The sequence below is a fragment of the Staurois parvus genome, unplaced genomic scaffold, assembly GCF_062004578.1.
Source record: "Staurois parvus isolate SC_StPar_1 unplaced genomic scaffold, SC_StPar_1.0 ptg000389l, whole genome shotgun sequence".
In the NCBI taxonomy this organism is placed as follows: Eukaryota; Metazoa; Chordata; class Amphibia; order Anura; family Ranidae; genus Staurois; species Staurois parvus.
This window is the reverse complement of record NW_028318185.1, coordinates 3,117,898-3,142,882: the sequence shown is the minus strand read 5'-3', so window position 1 is coordinate 3,142,882 and position 24,985 is coordinate 3,117,898. Positions and strand designations below refer to the sequence as shown.

The following is a 24,985-nucleotide window of genomic DNA, read 5'->3' as shown; positions in this document are numbered from 1 at the left end:
ACTTGCACAATTGGTGGCTGACTAAATACTTTTTTGCCCCACTGTACCTGGACCCTACAGAGGTTGCACAGGCAGTCCAATTCCTCCAGGATGGCACACCAATACGTGCCATTGCCAGAAGGTTTGCTGTGTCTCCCAGCACAGTCTCAAGAGCATGGAAGAGATTCCAAGAGACAGAAGTTAGCCTAGGAGAGCTGGACAGGGCTGTAGAAGGTCCTTAACCCATCAGCAGGACCGGTATCTGTTCCTTTGTGCAAGGAGGAACAGGATGAGCACTGTCAGAGCCCTACAAAATGACCTCTAGCAGGCCACTGGTGTGAATGTCTCTGACCAAACAATCAAGAAACAGACTTCATGAGGGTGGCCTGAGGTCCCGACGTCCTCTAGTGGGCCCTGTGCTCACTGCCCGGCACCATAGAGCTCGATTGGTATTTGCCATTGAACACCAGATTTTGCAGGTCTGCCACTGACGCCCTTTGCTTTTCACAGATGAGAGCAGGTTCACCCTGAGCACATGTGACAGACGGGTCTGGAGAAGTCGTGGAGAACGTTATGCTGCCTGTAACATCGTTCAGCATGACTGTTTTGGTGGTGGGTCAGTGATGATCTGGGGATGCATATCCATGGTGGGACGCACAGACCAGACCAGGCTAGACAATGGCACCCTGAGTGCAATTAGGTATCGGAATGAAATCCTTGGACCCATTGTCAGACCCTATGCTGGTGCAGTGGGTCCTAGGTTCCTGATGATGCAAGACAATGCCCGGCCTCATGTGGCGACAGTATGCAGGCTGTTCCTGGAGCATGAAGGAATTGATACCATTGAATAGCCCCCATGCTTGCCTGACCGAAATCCAATAGAACACCTCTGGGATATCATATTTCGGTCCATCCGATGCCACCAGGTTGCACCTCACACTGTCCAGGAGCTCAGTGATGCCCTGGTTCAGATCTGGGAGGAAATACCCCAGGACACCATCCATCGACTCATTAGGAGCATGCCCCTACGTTGCCAGGCATGCACACAAGCACGTGGGGGCCATACAAGCTACTGAGTACCATTTTGAGTTGCAATGAAATTTCAGCAAAATGGACTACTCAAACCAAACAAAAGGAAATAAGGTCACCTCCTGAAGACGCTGCCAGGTGAGACATATGTCGAAGCACAACGTGATTCCATCATATCCGGGCTCCAGTGACGTCACTTCAGGCTGGGACAGAGGCTTGGAACGCATGTCGGCCATCTTAATTGAATACACAGGCAATACACGATGGTGGCAGCTTCTTAGGCACTGTATCCAGTTTGTTTTAATTCCTACTGTTGCCTTAATAAATACTACAATTGGAACGGTTTTTCATTGTTGTGATGCCTTCAAGTGGTATGGCATAAACAGCAAGGATTAATTATCCCAATCCCTCCAATTATCATTTGGGGAATTTATTGGCAATTTTACATCAGTCCTCTTGGCTATCCAACTATGAAATGTGGGTGATGGTGAACAAAGGTGGAAGAACCTCTAGAGAATATCCTGGTTTATAAAAAACAATGCGATATATGACCACCTTTGCACCGAGGTGTGGACCCATGGATTTCTATGTCGCTAATATTGAGGTTTAAGAAGGACTGTCACACTTTGAATTTACTCAGCACATGGTGGAAGCATAAGGACGTTTTATGCAAATAGGATTATTCAGCTATTGCTCCTATTGTTTTGTGCATTGTTTGGTTTATGAATTGCTTGATATCCATATAATGGTATTCACAAATAATCACTATTCAGTTATCCTATTGGGTTTATAGGGTACATTTATATATTATATTTTATTTAAGTACAGCACCTATCTATTCATTACCAGTTAGCAAAATAGACTAGCCTGCTGCATAACTTTTTCACTTTGATTTTCAGGGTGTCTTTGAATTCAGTCCTCTGTAGGTTGATCATTTTCATTTCCATCAAACGATGGGGCATCCTTACATTCCTAACACATTACCCCGTCCATATCAGTATAGATATCCAGCATGATATTTTTCCCCATTGAGACCTAATGTGTTTTCAAAGTGTTATTTTAATTTTTTTTTGAGCGGTGTATATAAAAATATTGTTGGTCCTTTCTTTCAAAACAGTTGTTTGTTCTCATATGTGTACTGTGTATTATGCTCTGCTGTGTTGTCTCAAAGTTTAACTGTACCTAATATTTTACGCAGTATACGGGCAATCCAAATATTCTATAGGGGGAGCTTCCAAAACAAATCATATAATATTACAATATGTGCTTCTATAATGACACGGGCAGCCTATAAAAAATATCTGACTTTATCTTTTGACCATAGTATTTTAATTTCAGATGCACACAAAAGTGTTACGGTATTCAGTTACCTTCCTAGATAGGTTACTGAGCATGTACACACTTCTACTGATGTAAAATGAAGGTTAACCCACTATTCTGACACCAAAGTACACACCTTCTTTATTTATGGCCTCGATCTTGGCAGGATAATACCGACAGTCAGTCCAGCGAGCTAAAACCTCTTCTCCCTCCTTGAAATCCTACAAAATGTCAATCATATATTTCAGACTGAAGTTCTTTCTATTTTTAACATTTTTAAAAAAAGCTACAAAAGGCACTTGTCTTGTTTACACTTTAAATTTTCACTATAAAAGAGCTAAAAACTTACGTAGTTCTCCTCATCATCTCTTAGTCCTTCCTTTCGCAAAGAAGGTCTTTCCAGAGGACGGATCCGACTACTGTCCCAATGGATCCACTCATCGTATCGGCTGCTCCAACGCTCAAAATGCACCAACATTTTCCCCTCCTCGTAGTCCATTTTCTCTATCTTGGATGGGTACCTGGAGAAATTAATATCAAGATGACTGAGAGAAATAATGAATAAGGGTCCTCTCAAATACGACTTTGTACATTTGCCGAGCAGTTGACAGGAAAACCTATTAAGGCCTCACACAGATTTTTGTCAACTCAGGCAAGAATCCAGCAGATTCCTGCCGCTGGAATCACAGGAGGTTGAGAACAGTTGTATATTTTCAGTCTGTGCAAATAAATGGTAGGCTGACAGCAACCACCATTCTGTGTTGAATGTAATCGCACATGGATCGATTTCCTGCAGTTAGGGACAGATGACCGTCCCCGAATGCAAGCTGCCTGCATCCAGGGGCAACCATCTGTCCCTAACTGCATGTAATCGTTTCATGTGTGATTACATCCCATCACCAGTGGACAGCTGCTCCTGCATCATTTCTTTTCCACAGCCACCCGTGAATTCAGCTGCAGGAATCCAATGGATTCTTGCTTCAGATGGCAATAAAAGACTGTGAATGAGGCCTTATACAAAATAATAAATGACACATAGGAGAACTTAACAAAAAACATCTGTCGAAAAATACTTGTTTATTCCACTCCTGGCAAAGATCCAACTCTGACTGATGATGACTGGGACTGGGACGGGGGGGGGAATAAAGCAATATATTCTGGATCCCCCTATATCCTGGTAATATCAGTTAAGGACAGATTAATGCAGCTCAAATTCCTGCATTCAGCGTATTATACCTCTCAAAGTCTCTGATTTACCCTACACAGCCTGCATGATGCCTTAAGTGTACACAAGAGATGGGTACGTTCCTACATGTTGCATGGTCCTGTCCCTTTATTCAGGGCTTCTGGAGAGAAGTGGTGGCAGATATCAACACAGTGGGAGGTCTGACAATGGCGGTGGACCCACTACTACTCCTGTTGGGGATATACGACACGGTGGCTAATACTACTCATAAAAAAAACTTTCCGCGTTCTACGCTGCTTTTTATGCTAGATAGGCTACTATCTCTAAATGGAAACTAATAGAACCCCCTACGGTCTCCCAGTGGATATCCATGACCAGTTCAACCTTGCCCCTATAAAAGCTCATAAACATGGGCTGAAAATGCCCTAAAAACTTTGACAAAACCTGGGTTGAAAGGGTGGAGGCTAGAGACCTAACTCTCTGATACTTTGCTACTGTGATTTTATGGCATTTCCTTGCTAGACCAAAGTTCACCTACTGGATAGAAAAATGGTGGGCAGGAATCTGGGATCTTTGTACTTCTGATACAATGTACACCGAGTGAGGGTTTTCTGGGACCCCTTTATGCCAAATGCTGATGTGGCGTAATTCCACCCTCCTTCACTTCAGCCCCACCCCCACCTCACTTGTTAGACCAATGTTTACCTACTGGATGGAAGAATGGTGGGCAGGAGTCTGGGATCATCTCTCTACTTCTGATCCAATGTACACAGAGTGAGGTTTTCTGGAACTTCTTTATACCAAATGCTGATCTGGTGTAATTCCCCTGCCCCCTCCCACATGTACCCTTCACTTTAACTCCACCCCCCTTCCTCCCTTCCCTATACTCCCTTCCCAAACTTTTGTAGGGATGACCTTGCTGTTGACATGGTACTCCTCTGTCCTTGTTGTAGCTCCTACGGATATATACTTTGGAATGGTCTGCTGCTAATGTATATATCTATCCATCTCCTGATATTTCCCAGCAAACCATGTACCTTACTGTAACTCCTACTGCTCTGTGCTGTGGAATGACTTGCCAAAGATGTACACGTCTATGTATATCCTGATATTTCCCAGCAAACCATGTACCTTACTGTAACCCCTACTGCTCTGTGCTGTGGAATGACTTGCCAAAGATGTATACGGCTATGCATATCCTGATATTTACAAGCAAACCATGTGCCTTATTGTTAAATGTTGCTACTTTGTATATGTTCTCTAAACTTGAATAAAAACTATTCTGTTCAAAAAAATTTAAAAAAATACTTGTTTCCCTATTCACCTCTGGGACCATGTTTCATGTTACACCAAAAATTTAGTGCCAGTCCACATATATGTGGATTGGATGCAGTTTGAACCACATCCCATCTGCATGACATGTGAAAAACATTGCTTCCTATGGTGCCTGTTAACATACCGTATGTCCAATGCACTGGCAGTGCAGATACAGCACGGTTTGAAAGAGAATACAATTTCTGAGCAGAGCCTTCACGTTCAGGTGCGGATTACAAGCGGTTGACTTCCATGTGAACCATTTCTAAACCGCATATGTGTGAACAGGATAAGATCATGGGCTAATCCTGTCCTGAACCTGAAGTAAACCTGACATAAACCGCTGAACGACTATTGTATCTATTAGCTGTGAAACCTGAGCTTCAATCCGCACCACATATGTGAATCAGCTCTAAAGGTGGGAATAGACGATTAGAAAATCAACCGATTGGTCATCCGACGACCGAGGTCTTCGTTTCGTTGGTCGAAATCGTGGCCCACATTAACCAATCTAAAAAAATTGTTCTGCAGTCAATACATAGTGTTGACGTCTTCCGTACAAGTGGAAGTGATGCAGTGTGGGTGTGGCCTTGCAGCCACGCCCTTCCGCCCAGAATGAGCGATATACACAATTAACAGCATTGAGTATAATATCGTTTATTACATTAACTATTATTATTATACAGGATTTATATAGCGCCAACAGTTTGATCAGCACTTTACAATATAACTATATACATAAATAGTGATACATAAAATATAATCTGCAGAATTCTGCTTTCATGATCTCATTAGGCCAATCTACTTTTAACATTTGGATTTTTTGTTCGTGTTTACGAAGATTCCTTGGACATAAACATCCGGGTCATCTTCTGTTTCCGCTCATGCGTGATAGCGCTTGATAGATTTTTTTTCGTACGACCGTCATACCACCGCATAGAAAATCGGTCGTTTGTATGCGAAACAACATTTTTCACCGTTGTTCAATCGGATTTTTTAGTTCACAATATCATGATCGGTTAAAACATCCTGCTCATCAACGAAGAGAAAATCCTTCGATCAGTGGTTCTGCGACATTTTTCGTACGATTATCTTATCGTGTGTACGGGGCATTAGGGTGGTGTCAGTAGCGACTGGCCCATGCTTAGCAGGCTACTGGAAGGCAATATAATGTCTATAACATGCCTGTTTGAAGAGGAATTTCATAGTGAAATCTTCACCAGGCTGCAACCATGTCCACTGGACACAGCTCTGGTGAAACCCCATTCACCTCCATGGGACTTGGTGGCAGGATGAACTGCCTGCTGTGCCTGACATGCTGCCCCCCCCCCCCTTTTTTTATGCTGTGGTAATGTATATGGAATGGTCTCGCGGTCAGTGCCTGGTTTTATAGGCACCTGAGGGGCAAGTTAAAAGTGCCTCTCAACTGCCTGTTTTTGCCGCCTGACAGTATTTTTGTGAAAGGGGTATGGTGCACATGGAAGGGCTTTACACAACAGGCTCAGAGAGGCATGCTGACAGTAGAGGCATCGAGGGCCACATAGGGACAGCCAAACAGTTGGATGTGGCCCTAGGGCCGCAATTTGTCCAGATCTGCACTATTATGTAGGTTGTGCCTGTCTGAACTACAGGGGGATAAGATGATGTTGACGGGGACGAAGGGTACCTGCGTCATTACTCCTAATTGACAAGCTAGCCATTCATTAGCTGGCCACACCTAGTCCTGCTCACTACATTTTGGATTGATAGCACTGCCACTGTGTAATTTTTCTGGAAAAGAGATCAATGCATGCATGTGCAGAGAAAGTGGAGTTTGGAAAAGTGGGGTTCAGTAGACTGGCTGGGAGGGCTGACAACAAAAGTTGGGATTTCAGTGAAGTAGGGAATCTGTGTTGTCAGCCCAAACAGGACGTTAGACGCTCACTTGATTTTCTGGCAGATCAACAGGCATTTTTCTGTAATTGCATATTGTTTTTTAAAGAGATGTAACATGAGGAAATATGCATGAATTGCAGATGAGGAACAGAATGTATTCTCTCTTAAGAAGAGGAGATTAAGGGGGGAAATGATCTCCATGTATAATACATAAGGGGGGATATGATCTCCATGTATAATACATAAGGGGGGGGATATGATCTCCATGTATAATACATAAGGGGGGATATGATCTCCATGTATAATACATAAGGGGGGATATGATCACCATGTATAATACATAAAGGGGGATATGATCTCCATGTATACTACATAAGGGGGGATATGATCTCCATGTATACTACATAAGGGGGGATATGATCTCCATGTATAATACATAAGGGGGGATATGATCTCCATGTATAATACATAAGGGGGGATATGATCTCCATGTATAATACATAAGGGGGGATATGATCTCCATGTATAATACATAAGGGGGGATATGATCTCCATGTATAATACATAAGGGGGGATATGATCTCCATGTATAATACATAAGGGGGATATGATCTCCATGTATAATACATAAGGGGGATATGATCTCCATGTATACTACATAAGGGGGGATATGATCTCCATGTATAATACATAAGGGGGGATATGATCTCCATGTATAATACATAAGGGGGGATATGATCTCCATGTATAATACATAAGGGGGGATATGATCTCCATGTATAATACATAAGGGGGATATGATCACCATGTATAATACATAAAGGGGGATATGATCTCCATGTATACTACATAAGGGGGGATATGATCTCCATGTATAATACATAAGGGGGGATATGATCTCCATGTATAATACATAAGGGGGGATATGATCTCCATGTATAATACATAAGGGGGGATATGATCTCCATGTATAATACATAAGGGGGGATATGATCTCCATGTATAATACATAAGGGGGGATATGATCTCCATGTATAATACATAAGGGGGATATGATCTCCATGTATAATACATAAGGGGGATATGATCTCCATGTATACTACATAAGGGGGGATATGATCTCCATGTATAATACATAAGGGGGGATATGATCTCCATGTATAATACATAAGGGGGGATATGATCTCCATGTATAATACATAAGGGGGGATATGATCTCCATGTATAATACATAAGGGGGGATATGATCTCCATGTATAATACATAAGGGGGGATATGATCTCCATGTATAATACATAAGGGGGATATGATCACCATGTATAATACATAAGGGGGGATATGATCACCATGTATAATACATAAGGGGGGATATGATCACCATGTATAATACATAAGGGGGGATATGATCTCCATGTACAGTGGGGATCGAAAGTTTGGGCACCCCAGCTAAAAATTTGTATTAATGTGCATAAAGAAGCCAAGGAAAGATGGAAAAATCTTCAAAAGGCATCAAATTACAGATTAGACATTTTTATAATATGTCAACAAAAGTTACATTTTATTTCCATCATTTACACTTTCAAAATAACAGAAAACAAAAAAATGGCGTCTGCAAAAGTTTGGGCACCCTGCAGAATTTATAGCATGCAATGCCCCCTTTGCAAAGCTGAGACCTGCCAGTGTCATGGATTGTTCTCAATCATCGTCTGGGAAGACCAGATGATGTCAATCTCAAAGGTTTTAAATGCCCAGACTCATCTGACCTTGCCCCAAAAATTAGCACCATGAGTTCTTCAAGGCAGTTGTCTAAAAACTGAAACTGAAAATAGTTGACGCTCACAAAGCTGGAGAAGGCTATAAGAAGATAGGAAAGTGTTTTCAGATGTCAATATCCTCTGTTGGGAATGTAATTAAGAAATGGCAGTCATCAGGAACAGTGGAAGTTAAAGGAAGATCTGGAAGACCAAGAAAAATATCAGACAGAACAGCTCACAGGATTGTGAGAAAAACAATTCAAAACCCACGTTTGACTGCACGATCCCTCCAGAAAGATCTGGCAGACACTTGAGTTGTGGTACACTATTCCACTATAAAGAGATACTTGTACAAATATGGTCTTCATGGAAGAGTCATCAGAAGAAAACCTCTTCTACGTCCTCACCACAAAAATCATCGTTTGAACTTTGCAAATGAACATATAGACAAGCCTGATGCATTTTGGAAACACGTTTTGTGGACCGGTGAGGTTAAAATTGAACTTTTTGGCCGGAATGAGCAAAGGTACGTTTGGAGAAGAAGAATTTAATGAAAAGAACCTCTGTCCAACTGTTAAGCATGGGGTTGGATCAATCATGGTTTGGGGTTGTGTTGCAGCCAGTGGCACAGGGAACATCTCACGAGTAGAAGGAAAAATGGATTCAATAAAATTTCAGCAAATTTTGGATGGTAACTTGATGCCATCTGTGAAAAAGCTGAAGTTAAAGAGAGGATGGCTTCTACAAATGGATAATGATCCTAAACACACCTCGAAATCCACAGGGGATTACATCAAGAGGCGTAAACTGAAGGTTTTGCCATGGCCTTCACAATCTCCTGACCTCAACATAATTGAAAATCTATGGATAGACCTTAAAAGAGCAGTGCGTGACAGACAGCCCAGAAATCTCAAAGAACTGGAAGACTTTTGTAAGGAAGAATGGGCAAAGATACCTCAAACAAGAATTGAAAGACTCTTGGCTGGCTACAAAAAGCGTTTACAAGCTGTGATACTTGCCAAAGGGGGCAGTACAAGATATTAACTCTGCAGGGTGCCCAAACTTTTGCAGACGCCATTTTTTTGTTTTCTGTTATTTTGAAAGTGTAAATGATGGAAATAAAATCTAACTTTTGTTGACATATTATAAGAATGTCTAATCTGTAATTTGATGCCTTTTGGAGATTTTTCTATCTTTCCTTGGCTTCTTTATGCACATTAATACAAATTTTTAGCTGGGGTGCCCAAACTTTCGATCCCCACTGTATAATACATAAGGGGGGATATGATCTCCATGTATAATACATAAGGGGGGATATGATCTCCATGTATAATACATAAGGAGGGATATGATCTCCATGTATAATACATAAGGGGGATATGATCTCCATGTATAATACATAAGGGGGGATATGATCACCATGTATAATACATAAGGGGGGATATGATCTCCATGTATAATACATAAGGGGGGATATGATCTCCATGTATAATACATAAGGGGGGATATGATCACCATGTATAATACATAAGGGGGGATATGATCACCCTGTATAATACATAAGGGGGGATATGATCACCCTGTATAATACATAAGGGGGGATATGATCTCCCTGTATAATACATAAGGGGGGATATGATCTCCATGTATAATACATAAGGGGGGATATGATCTCCATGTATAATACATAAGGGGGGATATGATCTCCATGTATAAATACATCAGTGGTTCATATAGTGAACTCGGTGTAGTTATTCACCCTGAGGTCATCACAGAGGACAACGGGGCACTCTTTACGCCTGGAGAAAAAGAAATTTAATCTCCAAAACATGGAAAGGTTTGTTCACAGTGAGAGCTGTGAAAATGTGGAATAGACTCCCTCAAGAGTTGGTTCTGGCCAGCTCAGTGGATCGCTTTAAAAGAGGCCTGGATTCTTTCTTAGATACACAGAATATAACTGGATATAACATTTATAGGTAAAGTTGATCCAGGGAATATCCGATTACCTCTCGGGGGATCAGAAAGTAATTTTTTCCCCTGCAGGAGCAAACTGGATCATGCTTTGCTGTTTTTTGTTTTTTTTTTTACCTTCCTCTGGATCAACTGTGGTTGTAGGATTATAACTTTTTTTTTTTTTAATGGTTGAACTGGATAGACTTTTGTCTTTTTTCAGGCAGACTAACTATGTAACTATACTCAATAGGTTTTTTTTGTTTTGTTTGTTAAGTTTTGTGCCTAGTCATACCCCTTTACGACCAGCTTTAGAAAGAAGAAACTAGTTTACTTTGCAGCATCAAGGACTGTAACATAAATCTATTCTGATCTATAAAAATTTATTCTAGGATAGAACAATATTTTACAGCGGGTCATTACAAGATAAGAAACATTGAGGATTTTAAAAGGGATCAGAAAGTAAAGGAGCTTTGGCCCCTGTAAGTGAGCAATGCATCTTGTATGAAAGTACAATCCATCAAGTTTTCGCTGCTGTGATGGGAAAACCAGAAGATGATTCAAAACCACAGGTAGCAAATGCCTGGAGTAGACAAAATCCGTGCTGTGTTATGTATTTTCCCTCTCATAGGTAAAACCTACTTGCCTAGCTTATCTACCATCCTGAACTTTTATTGGAAGTAATTCAGGTTTGTTCTGGTATTTGGGAAATAAAGTACATAAAAATTTGTAATTTTGCATTATCCTTCTCTTGGGAGTCCAGTGAGAGACAGGAGGTTCTTTAATCTGTGGGTGATACTACCGCCTAGACCAGGGGTAGGCAACCTGCGGCTCTCTAGCTGTTGTGGAACTACGTTTCCCATGAGGCATTGCAAAGATTACAAAGCTGACAGTTATAGCTATGACTTGCAGAGGCGTGATGGAACTTGTAGTCCTGCGGCTCTCAGATTGCCTACCCCTGGCCTAGAGGAAGACTGGACACTGGCAAAAAAAGAAAAGAAAAAAAAAAAAAACAAACATGTAGGCCAGACCAGGATAACCCCTCCCGCTAACAGCATGCCTCAGCTTTGTAGCAAAGCAGTACAGATGGCATGAACATGAACACTTAAGGGGGTAGAACCTGTGTTCCTAAATGATTTTCAAGAAAAAAGATATTACGAGTATTAACCTCCCTTGCGGTCTGATTATGTCCATATTTCTGTGCTGAAAGCGGAACATTTTTTTGCATGGAAATATGTATTTTTTTTATTGTAGGCCTGTAATTTTTAGGAATAACTCACTGAAATCTGTCTGAACAAGAGTCTAGTAAACATCCCGGGTATGATAAAACGTGAAACACGAAATCATAAATTATAATTTAACCGTTTCAATACCGGGCAATTTTACACCTTCCTGCCCAGGCCAGTTTTCAGGTTTCAGCGCTCTCACACTTTGAATGACAATTGCGCGGTCATACAACATTGTACCCATACTAAAATTTTATCATTTTCTTCACACAACTAGAGCTTTCTTTTGGTGGTATTTAATCACCGCCAGGGTTTTTATTTTTTGCTAAATTAACAAAAAAAGACCAAAAATTTTGAAAAAAAACCACATTTTTCTTTGTTTATGTTATAAAAGTTTACAAATAAATAATTGTTCTTCATAAATTTAGGCCGAGATGTATTCTGCTACATGTCTTTGGTGAAAATAACCCAAATTAGGATGTATTTTTTAGTTTGTAGGAAAGTTATAGAGTTCACAAACTATGGTATAGATCTGAATATTGATCAATCCTGAAGTACTGACAGTCAATATAATTTCTTGAGGTCCAAGAATGTCAGAACAGTACAGATATCCCCCAAATGACCCCTTTTTGCAGAGTAGACAGTCCGACGTACTTCATAAGAGGCATGGCGAGTTTTTTGAAGTTGTATTTTTTTGTCATAATTTTTCGGAAAATTAAAAAATTAAAAAAATTATTTTCACTATTTTTTTTTCTACATACTGTCACCAGTGCAGTACAGCGTCATCATATAACTGGCATGGCGGTGAACAGGGACACTGACTGGTGACAGTATGAAAAAAAAATATATATATTTTTTTTTAAATTTTTTTTATTATATTTAATTTTGTATTACATATTTTTTTAAAGATTTTTTTTTCATATTTTACTATGACCAAAGTAGTACAATGTTACCATAGTAACATTGTACTACTTTGGGGAAGTGATCAGTATTTTTTTTTTTTTTACACAATTTGCTTATAGCAAAGAATTACTTTGCTATAAGCAATCATTTACCTGAATGAAATCGATTCATTCAGCTTTTTTTTTTTGTGCTTAGCTGTGATTTGGTCACAGCTAATCACATGACATGTGCATGTGATTAGCTGTGACCATTCACAGCTAGGCACTAGTATACAATGGATGGCATCATGAATGAAGCCATCCATTGTATACAACTGTCATGTGACCTGCTGTGATTGGTCACAGCAGGTCACATGGTACCAGCAACGGGAGCCGGTACTCGGATCGGTCATCGGCCGTGTCCGAGGTGCACGGCCGGTGACAGATCGCACTGCTGCGCCGCTCTGCATTAGCGCAAACTGCGCATGTGCGGGAGCACGCCAAATGGCGTGCACCCGGAATGCAGGGACACAATTGAAGCCGCCAAACGGCCATTGGCCGGGCGGCTAATGGTTAATAAGTAATCACATAAAATAATAATATAATAATAATAAATTTAATTCAATAATGTAATCAAACCAAAAACACTGAAATTTGAAATATAGCACCAAATTCGCACATCACTGAGCAAAGTCGCAAAATCGCTTTCAGTGTCTGATGAGGAATTTCCCCACAAATCATTATCACTCAATTCTGCAAGTGGTTCTGATTTACTATCGCTGTTCTCTAGCCGGTCTAAAACCGCTTTTGACCTAAAGGGACGCTTTTTGGACGCCATGGACGTTTCTCAGTTTCCAGGCAGAAAGAACAGTAAAAATGCAGGCAGGGCACAGGACATTAGCATGCAATCTGAACAGGAATGCGATTCCTGTCCAAATCGCATGCGGTTTCCCCACTGCCCCTGTGTGAACCCAGACTTGTCATAGCCTGAGTTCACACAGGAGCAGTGCTGGAAATCTCCCTGCAGGAATCCCATGCTTCGGCTCAGAGGCAGGAGAGGAGAGAAAGTGGTGGAGATTTGAATTCCTGTTGCTTTCTTTCCTCTCCTTACAGCGATGACAGTTCGTGTTAAACGGCATCCAAATGGTCAGCACTGTCCATGAATCACATTCCTGTTTGAATCGCATGCTATTCTTTGCAGTGCAATTTGCATCCATTAATGCAAATCGCACCGCAAAGTATCAGTAAACATTATTGGCGAGTACTTTACCGAAAGTATCGGTACTTGCTGGTAAAAGTATCAGTGCATCCCTTGTAATGGCTACAAGAAACATCACCATGTGGGGGAGCGTAGAGAGTGGAATCTTATGGAGTCACTGGTGAACAGATGGGGGGGGGGACTACATGGGAGGCCCCCTTTAAAAAAGTCTTAAAGAGTGAGAGGCCAACAGTTTCTGAAACAGAACAGAAAGCCGATCATTAGTAGCACTGAGATCCAGGTGCTCTTCAGACCAAACTACAGGAAAGAATTTGTCCCGTGGAGAAACCCCACACAGGCAAAAAGTAAAGAGACTTAGAAATATGTCTTCCATGTCCAAAGATAGACCTTGTCAGAAGTACACTTCCTAGCTTGCAGCACACACTCACCGGCCACTTTATTAGGTCCACCTTGCTAGTACCGGATTGGACCCCCTTTTACCTTCAAAACTGCCTTCATTCTTCATGGCATAGATCCAACAAGGTGTTGGAAACATTCCTGAGATTTTGGTCCATATTGACATAAGTTACTGTTGCCTTTCTATCATCTCAAACCAGTCTGCCCATTCTTCTTTGACCTCTGACATCAACAAGGCATTTTCTTCCACACAACTGCCACTCACTGGATATTTTCTCTTTTTCGGTCCTTTCTCTGTAAACCATAGAGTTGTTTATGCATGAAAATTCCAGCAGATCAGCAGTTTTAGAAATACGCAGACCAGCACATCAGGCACCCACAACTATGCCACGTTCAAAGTCACTTAGATCCCCTTTATTCCCCATTCTGATGCTCAGTTTGAACTTCAACAGGTAGTCTTCACCATGTCGAGATGCCTAAATGCATTGAGTTGCTTCCATGTGGTTGGCCGATTACCTATTTGTGTTACAAAGCAATTGAGCAGATGTACCTAATAAAGTGGCCAGTGAGTGTAGTGGGAATCGTGCCCCTTAGATCCTGGGCTTCAAAAGCCGTAGCCAGAGAATTTTGCGATTGCAAATCAATCCTGACAATTTGGTAGAGCCCATGGAGCATCTGTCAGGAGTCTGACCAAGTTAGTGTACCACTTTAGCCTGGGCCAATCCGGAGCAATGTGGATCAATGTATTTCTCTCTATCCCAACCCTGCGAAGCAGACAAACAGATGAGAAGTATCAGGGTAGAAAAGGCATAGATCAGGGTGTACTGATTCCACAGAACTACCAGAGCACCCACTGCTTCCTCTTGAACCTGGATGCAGGTGGTCAACATCGGGCCCCCTCGAGTCCAGGCGCTGCTGGCTGTGGAACTCTGATTGCCAACTGTCCATGCCTGGAATGTACAGTACAAGGCTAAAAAGTGAAGTTTTGCCCAGGATAGAAATCAATGTACCTCACTGGTCATTGCAAAATTTCTGGTTCCTCCTAATATTTGATGTATGCAACTGCTGTGGTGTTGCCAGATTAGATGACCCTCTAGTATAATGGTCTAATACTATAGAAACAACCAAATCTCCCAAAGTTCCAGGATGTTCATCGGGAGACAAAAACCCAACTAAGACCAGGTCCCCTATACCAACAGTGTGCCCCAGACTCCTCCAAAGCCCAGCAAGCAAATGTCTATGGTAAGGGTCCTTCTAAATAGTAGGAGGAAGTAGTTCTGCGACTCCAACAATCAGGTCCTCAGTGATAGACAAATCGATCTGTCTACAGACTGGGTTGACTTTTACAATGGAGCACAGAATGTTGATTTGTAGAGGTCTGCAGTGAAACTGGGCAAATGGAACAGACTCTTAAGTAACGGCAAAGAATTGTATGGCTCCCTGACTGGAACGTATGAATCAGATCAGAGTATCCGACGTTTCACTCTGGCCTGGACTGTGTCCTGGATTAGACCCGGATACTGCAAAACGATGAGTTGGTTCCAGCAATGATTTATTAAGGTTCAGGATCATTCTGAATCCTTTCAATGTCAATCCTGTCAGATCTGGACAAATACAATAATTATCCTAGAGAGCCATTGTTGACTGTTCCCTCAAAAGGAGGTTGTCCAAGTATCCCACAATGGGGATGCCATGAGAATGCCGGGCTAGCACTGGGGACACCGCCTTGGTGAATACCTGCGGTGCAGGTGAAATGCCAAAGGACAGGGATGACGTGACAGAGTGTAGGAATTGCTGACGCACTGGAAAGATGGGCACATGTAAGCATCTTTGATGTCAACAGAAGCCAGAAAGTCTCCCTGGTGAAGGTAGGCAATGACAGATTTTATAGATTCCATGCTGAATTTCTGGGCTTGAATGAAGACATTCAGTGCTTTGAGATCCTGAATGGGGCAATATGCCCCAGATGGCCTTGGACAAAGTGAAGTTGGAATAAAACCCCTGAAAAGTTCTACCACAGGAACTGGGGTCATGCAACATTGATCCAGAATAACTGAGAGGGTTTGATGGAGATCTACTAATCTGAGTGTCATAAAAAGAGGGTACATAGTGGTATTTAGTACCAACCAGAACTGCTCACTCTGTACCTGGCTACTTTCCTCAGTGTTTTCAGGCCTGTGGACAGCTTTACCACATACTTGGATCGGTCATAACATTATGGCCACTCTCCTAAGATTGAGAAGTTACTCCTTTGCTTCAAAATAGCCTTGACCTGTCGAGGCATGGATTCCACTAGACCTCAAAAGTAACATCCACATGAATGGCAGGACCCAAGGTTTTCCCAGCAGAACTTTGCCTAAAGCATCACACTGCATCCGCCAGCTTGCATTGTTCCCATAGTGCAGCCTGGTGCCATTCCTCCCCAGGTAAATGACACACATGCACCCAGCCATCCACATGATGTAAAAGAAAAAAAAAAAAAACATGACTTATCAGACCAGGCTGCCTTCTTCCATTGCTCCATAATCTAGTTCTGATGCTCACATGTCCATTGTAGGCTCTTTTGTCCATGGACATGAATTAGCATGGGCAGCTCCATGCACAACAAACTGCACTGTACTGTGTATTCTGACACCTACCGGAACCAGCATTTTTTCAGCAGGTTGCGCTACAGTAGCTTTTTTATTGGATTGGACTACATGGGCCAATCTTCGCTTCCCACGTGCATCAAAAAGCCTTGGGCGTCCATGACTCTTGTGCCAGTTTTTCCATTCTTGAGCCACTCTTGGTAGGTCCTGACCACTGAAGACCAGGAACATCCCACAATAGTTGCAGTCTAGCCATTACAATTTGACCTTGTCAAAGTAGCTAAAGTCCTTACACTTGCCTATTCTTCATCTTTTAATGCACCAAGTTCAGGAAAATGTTCACTTGCTGCCTAATATATCCCCTCCCACTTTCAGCTGTCATGGTCACAGGATAATCATTCACTTTACCTGTCAGTAGTCATAATGTTATGGCTAATCAATGTAATATTGTACGCCTGGTGGCTCAGCAATACTGGACTGATGTTTTCTTGCGTCTCATTACTCTAACGGGACATTAAAACACTCCCAAAACAGAATATGCTATCTTAAGATGTTTGTAACAAAATATAAAAACGTGAAATTTTATAGGAATCTACTGAACCACAAAATCATGTAGTACAGGATAAGCCCTGTGGTATGCCCTTTCATTCCTTGAGTAGCAAACAAAACAATACAAAAAAAACACCTAGTGCCCCTATTTGTTTCCAAATAAAACTGATGTGAAAAGCATTGCATTTGTATAGAGACAAATAAACACTTTACTTAAGTGACTGAATGTCTCATACAGTGGGGAATATAATTATTTGATCCCCTGCAGATTTTGTAAGTTTACTCACTTACAAAGAAATGAAGGGTCTATAATTTTTATCATACGTGTATTTTAAATGACAGAGACAGAATATCAACCATAAATCCAGAAAAAACACACAATACAAATGTTATAAATAGAGTTGCAGTTCAGTGAGTAAAATAAGTATTTGATCCCCAAACAAGACATTTCTTGTAGTTGGTTACCAGGTTTGCACACATCTCAGGAGGGATTTTGGTCCACACTTTCTCCCCATCCTTCTCTGAATCATTTAGATGTTCAATGGCAAACTTCAGACAGGCCTGTACATGTGCCTTCTTGAGGAGGAGGACCTTGGGGGCGCTGCAGGATTTCAATCTATGGCGGTGTATTGTGATACCAATGGTTTGTTTGGCGACTGTGGTCCCAACTGCCTTGAGATCATTCACAAGCTCCTTCCGCGTAGTTCTGGGCTGATCCCTCACTTTTCTCATGATCATCCTTACCCCATGAGGCGAAATCTTGCATAGAGCTCCAGACCGAAGGTGATTGATGGTTATTTTGTATTTCTTTCATTTGTAAATAATCGCTCCAACAGTTGTCTCCTTCTCACCAAGCTTCTTGCTGATGGTCTTGTAGCCCATTCCACCCTTGTGCAGGTCTACAATCTTTTCCCTAACATCCTTTGACAGCTCTTTGGTCTTGCCCAATGATGGTGAGGTTTGCATGGAAGAAAGATTCTGTGGGCAGATGTCTTTTATACAGAACGTCATTAGGAGTACCTTCTTAAATTGACAGGACTAATCTGTGTACCACATGAGCACATAGCCAGTCTGTGGGAGCCAGAATTATTGTTGGTTGGTAGGGGATCAAATACTTATTTTACTCACTGAACTGCAACTCAGTTTATAACATTTGTATAATGTTGTTTTTTGTTGATATTCTGTCTGTAACATTTAAAATACATCTATGATAAAAATTATAGACCCTTCATTTCTTTGTAAGTGGACAAACTTACAAAATCTGCAGAGGATCAAATAATTATTTTCCCCACTGTATGGATCTGCTGAGATCACCCCAGTCCTCAACAGTGGCCACTATTATTATTATACAGGATTTATATATATTATTATTATTATACAGGATATTATTATTATTATTATTCATGATTTATATAGCGCCAACAGTTTGCTCAGCGCTTTACAGTATAACAGGAGACAATACAGCACCAGGAGAGATTAGGGTGGTACTGAAAAGAGCACCAATGTAACACTTCATGCACACACCCAATATGAAGCACTGGCAGGACACCAGCGCCTGCATCCCTTTCCCCAAAGTCTTAGCAACACCATTGATGCATTACAGGGATCCGGCCCTTCTGCAGAGTGGAGGCAGTGATGTCAAGTCACAGGGTTTGAATGTATACAAGTGATTGCTATTTAATGATTCAGCTTAATTATAACTAGAAAATATTCACTGATAGGATATACACACACTGGATAAACTGATTAAAGAAAGAAGTAAAAGCACCCACAATGAATAAACTAATAACTAATAAATAAACTAATAACTAGTAATTGAAATTTTCCACATTTTGTCATGTTACAACCAAAAACATAAATGTGTTTTATTAGGATTGTATGTGATAGTGGCACATAATTGTGAAGTGGAAGGAAAATGATAAATGGTTTTCAAAATTGACAAATAATTATCTGAAAAAGTGTGGCGTGATTTGTATTCAGCCCCCCGGAGTCAAAATTTTGTAGAACCACCTTCTGCTGCAATTACAGTTGCAAGTCTTTTTGGGGATGTCTCTACCAGCTTTGCACATCTACAGGATGAAATTTCTGTCCATTCTTTATTGCAAAATAGCTCAAGCTCTGTCAGTTTGGATGGAGAGCGTCTGTGAACAGCAATTTTCAAGTCTTGTCACAGATTCTCCATTGGATTTAGGTCTGGACTTTGACTGGGCCATTCTAACACATGAATATGCTTTGATCTAAACCATTCCATTGTAGCTCTGGCTGTATGGTTTGAGTCGTTGTCCTGCTGGAAGGTGAACCTCCTCCCCAGTATCAAGTCATTTGCAGACTCTAACAGGTTTTCTTCTAAGATTGCCCTGTATTTGGCTGCATCCATCTTCTCATCAACTCTGACCAGCTTCCCTGTCCCTGCTGAAGAAAAGCATCCCCCAACATGATGCTGCTGCCACCACCATGTTTCACAGTGGGGATGGTGTGTTCAGGTTGATGTGCAGTGTTAGTGTTCCACCACACATAGCATTTTGCCTTTAGGGCATAAAGTTCAATTTTGGTCTCATCTGACCAGAGCACCTTCTGCCATGTTTGCTGTGTCCCCCACATGACTTCTCGCAAACTGCAAACGGACTTCTTATGGCTTTCTTTCCACAATGGCTTTCTTCTTGCCACTCTTCCATAAAGGTCAGATTTGTGGAGTGCACGACTAATAGTTGTCCTGTGGATAGATTCTCCCACCTGAGCTGTGGATCTCTGCAGCTCCTCCAAAGTTCCCATGGGCCTCTTGGCTGCTTCTCTGATGAATGCTCTCCTTGCCCGGCCTGTCAGTTTAGGTGGACGGCCATGTCTTGGTAGGTTTGCAGTTGTGCCATACTCTTTCCATTTTCTGATGATGTATTGAACAGTGCTCCGTGAGATGTTTTGTTTTATACTTCTCCACAACTTTATTCCTGACCTGTCTGGTGTGTTCTGTGGCCTTCATGGTGATGTTTGTTCATGAAGTCTCTGATCACACCACTGCGATTTAAAATCCTGCAATTTGTGTGCAATTTCAGCATGACTGCAGGTGCGATTTCTGAAGACTGTATTGCTACTTGTGAAAATTTGAAAATTTCTTGCAATTTGCAGCGCGATTTCCATTATATTCTATGTATGTGAAATCGCAACAAAACTGCAGAAAACGTAATGCAAGAACTGCCTTAGAAATTGCGCTGCATAAAATCGCACATTAAGACGCTGACATTTACATTCATTAGATGCGATTTCAATTTGCAAATCGCACCGGTGTGGCCGGAGATTAATTTACACACATGTGGACTCCATTTACTAATTAGGTGACTTCTGAAGGCAATTGGTTCCTCTAGATTTTAGTTAGGGGTATCAGAGTAAAGGGGACTGAATACAAATGCACGCCACACTTTTCAGATATTTGTAAAAAAAAAAAATTTGAAAACCATTTATAATTTTCCTTCCAATTCACAATTATGTGCCACTTTGTGTTGGTCTATCACATAAAACCCCAATAAAAGACATTTATGTTTTTGGTTGTAACATGACAAAATGTGGAGAATTTCAAGGGGTATAAAATGTGTATATATCTTTTGTTATTAGTTTATTCATTGTGGGTGCTTTTACTTCTTTATTTAATCAGTTTATCCAGTGTGTGTATATCCTATCAGTGAATATTTTCTAGTTATAATGATGCTGATTCATTTCATAGCAATCACTTGTATACATTCAAACCCTGTGGCTTGACATCACTGCCTCCACTCTGCAGAAGGGCCGGATCCCTGTAATGCATCAATGGTGTTGCTTAGACTTCGGGGACAGGGATGCAGGCGCTGGTGTCCTGCCAGTGCTTCATATTGGGTGTGTGCATGAAGTGTTACATTGGTGCTCTTTTCAGTACCACCCTAATCTCCCCTAGTGTCCACTGTTGAGGACGGGGTGATCTCAGCAGATGCATACAGTGGGGGAATATAATTATTTGATCCTCTGCAGGTTTTGTAAGTTTGGCCACTTACAAAGAAATTAATGGTCTATAATTTTTATCCTAGATGTATTTTAAACGTTAGAGAAAGACTATTAACCAGGGTGGATAAAAATCAATGATTTTTTTAAAAAAAAAAAATCGGATTTGATTTAAATCAGATTTTTTTGAATAAAATGCTTTTTGAGGAAAATATATTACCATCCAAAGGTTATTCCATCATGAAATAAAGATTAGTTTTTTAATTATGTAGGATAAGGCTGTTTAATTTTTTTGGTAAATAAATTCCATGAATCCATTCACAATGTCATGCTCTTCCAGAGGTTTCTGTAAGATTATTGGGCAGTTTCTCTGCCTACAAGATATTATCACAGATGATTGGTTTACTTTTGCAGTTCTCAAAACTGAATTTGACTCAGCGGAGATCACATGCCTCTTCTTCACAGCAAAAATGTTATAACATGAACAGAGTTAAGAAAAAGACCTTCATCCTAACTTCTACAAACCTATGAATACAGAGTCAACCCCTTCACTGCTAAGTTTCAAGAAGTTCAGTGAATAGAATAGAAACAATATTTTTCTGATTGTTTGGAGTGGAATAGATCTGCACAAGAAGAAAGTGAAACTAAGTGTGAGGAGGAAGGGGCTGACAGTCTACGTTTCTTAAAATATATATATTTTGTTTAGCCAAATTAGTTACCAAACATGGATGTTCAAGCAAATCACATCTGCTGGAATGTTATTGTTTCAGTTGAATAAATCTATTTAAATTGTTATTATTAAGGTAATGATTATTTTTCTCCTTCCTAAGTACAACAGAAAAGTTGTCCAAATATGAATGATTAACCTATTAAACTGGGGATAAAAAAACTAATATGAAAAGTTGTTATTCTAAAAATCTTCATCTACTTGTATATTAAAGTTATACCAGCAAGAATTAGTCTTTATGTAGAAAACTAGGATTTAAATCAAGCCTTACTGACTAGTGATTTAAATCGTGATTTAAATCAGTTTGATTTAAATCAAATCCACCCTGCTATCAACCAAAAAAAAAAAAAAAAAAACAACATGATATTTATTTGCAAATATTTTTGAAACCCATGTATTATTTTCCTTCCACTTCACAGTTATGTGCCACTTTGTGTCGGTCTATCACATAAAATCCCAATAAAATACATTTACGTTTTTGGTTGTAACATGATAAAATGTGGAAAATGCCAAAGGGTATGAATACTTTTTCAAGGCACTGTAAACATATACACAATCAATCACTCAAAAAGCAATTACCCCGTTTCCCCGAAAATAAGACCTACCCCGAAAATAAGACCCAGTACTATTTTTGGGAATTGCTAAAGTATAAGCCCTACCCTGAAAAGAAGACCTAGTTGTGATCAGGGCTTTGTTTCAGCCAGAACGTGACTGAACTCTGTTCCACCACCTCCGGCACTGTCCCTTTGCACACCAATATCTACTGTCTCTTATAAATACAGAAGCGCGGCTTTTGTGTTTGCAAGTGACAGTTCCTCTTGTAAGTGACAGCACCCAAGGAACAGATATCTGTGGGCGCAGTGTGTTTAGGGGCGGGGCAGGAATCTCATCCTGCAGCCTAATGCATGGAAACCGATGCCCCAGGGGTGATCGCCGGCCAGTGGGGAAGTAGCGGAGTGGTGTGTATGCTTGGTGCACTGTGTGAGAAGATAGGACTCAAAATGGGAATTACTATAGAGAGGGGCCGGCTGCTGACAGCTGTATTTTGCAAAGCTAGCTAACCCTATGAGGGCAGTGGAGGGGCAGGGGGGATGTGCAAAGGTGAGTTGCAGTCAGGTGTTGCAGAGGTAAATTGACAGGTTAGTTGCAGACGGTACATAGGTGAGCTGCTGCTGGGGGGGGGGTGCAGAGGTGAGTTGAGTTGCAACCCACTTCTGCACCCCCCCCCCCCCCCCGACCACAGTTCAGCTCTGCACCCCTTGGCCACAGCTTGCCTCTGCACCCCCCAGCCACAGGTCATCTCTGCATCCCCCTGTCCACAACTCACCCCTGAATCCCCTGCCTGTGGCTCATCTCTGCATCCCCCTGTCCACAACTCACCCCTGAATCCCTTGCCTGTGGCTCATCTCTGCACCCTGCCTGTGGCTCATCTCTGCACCCTGTCTGTGGCTCATCTCTGCACCCTGTGTGAATCTCACTTGTCAATTCATCTCTGCAACACCTGATTGCACCTCACAACTGTCATCAGCCGGCCCTCTCTATAGTAACCCTCATCCACAACTGCCTGCAGCTCACCTCTGCACCCCCTGTCCACACCTGAACATTAAAAAAAGGGACCTACCCCAAAAATAAGAGCTAGTGTGTTTTTGTGGGGCAAAAGAAATATAAGACAGTGTCTTATTTTTGGGGAAACACGGTACACACACACAAACACCATAAAGTTAGCATTCAACTGAATTTGCTTGATAATCCAAATCGCTATCTCAGCAAGAATAAGCGTCCAGAATGTACTCCAACATAGTCGTGGGCAGGATAATAAAATGAATCCAGACTGTAACAATATGCTCAATATATAGTTGTGAACACCTGAATACACTTGAGAATAAAAAAAAATCCACAGTATTTAATAAGTACATGTAATGATGTCAAATGGTCACTAGATGACAGCAACACACCCACTGAGCAAATACACTGAGAAGCCCAACAAATCAATTATCAGCAGCCACTTATGCAGAAATATTTTACAGTATAATGCAAGTCTTCTGTCCTTCACTTAGCCCTTTGTACATGGAGTGTGATAAGGGACCTTACTGCAGATGTGACCGCTCCGAGATCAAAGATAAAGTTAGGAACAATCATCATGCTATACTACTAAAGAACACATTGTGCTGGGTACCTTTATTGGGCAAATGTTTTAACCCAAGACAGCCAGGCAACTAACATTTACTGAACAGGGCCAGTAATGGCAGCCTATATAATTTTCAAAATTAAAAAAAAAAAATCACATAAAAAAAAAAAAAAAAAAAACAGACATTCACTAATTTCTATAGCCTGTTATAAACAGCTATCTTCTATGAACTACAAAACCCCCTGTAATGAAGATGAGAAAAGATGAGGTGTTCTGTATCCCTACCACGTCTGCATGTCCTAGTGTGACAACGTTGCTCCTCCATAAACACAACACAGTTACAGCGTTGTCACACTAGGACAGGAAGTGTGTTACTGGTAGGATCATCAGAGGAAAAAGAAAAAAAAAGGAAAAAGGAAAACAAAATGCAGTCACTACATGGAATGATTGGCAAGCTATAACTATATTTAAATTGTTATATTTAAAGTTGTATTGAACCCAAAAATGTAATAAATTGCTTACCAATCAGATGTGATGGCTGCATTAGTTTTCCCTTTTTAGGATTTTTTCCCCCATTTCCACCTGGAGATCTGACCAGTAAACACAACACAGTTACAGCGTTGTCACACTAAGACAGGAAGTGTGTTACTGGTAGGATCATCAGAGGAAAAAGAAAAAAAAATGCAGTCACTACTTGGAATGATTGGCAAGCTATAACTATATTTAAATTGTTATATTTAAAGTTGTATTAAAACCAAAAATGTAATAAATTGCTTACCAATCATTAGATGTGGTGGCTGCATTAATTTTCCCTTTTTAGGCTTTTTTCCCCCCATTTCCACCTGGAGATCTGGCCAGTAACACACGTCCTATGTTAGAGCAACCCCAATCTGGATGA

The 24,985-nt window shown here is 41.0% G+C and overlaps 1 protein-coding gene across 2 annotated transcripts in view; it reads right to left on the bottom strand.

Moving 5' to 3' along the window:
* The window catches only part of PHF20L1 (PHD finger protein 20 like 1), a 195,672-nt gene that overhangs the window by 117,483 nt on the left and 53,204 nt on the right, over positions 1-24,985 (bottom strand). For both annotated transcript variants that reach the window (XM_089685942.1, XM_089685943.1), the window contains exons 3-4: positions 2,678-2,849; positions 2,465-2,549 (exon numbers count right to left, since the gene is read on the bottom strand). In XM_089685942.1, the coding sequence (XP_089542068.1) occupies positions 2,465-2,549; positions 2,678-2,849 (257 nt within the window). The remainder of the gene's footprint in view (positions 1-2,464; positions 2,550-2,677; positions 2,850-24,985) is intronic.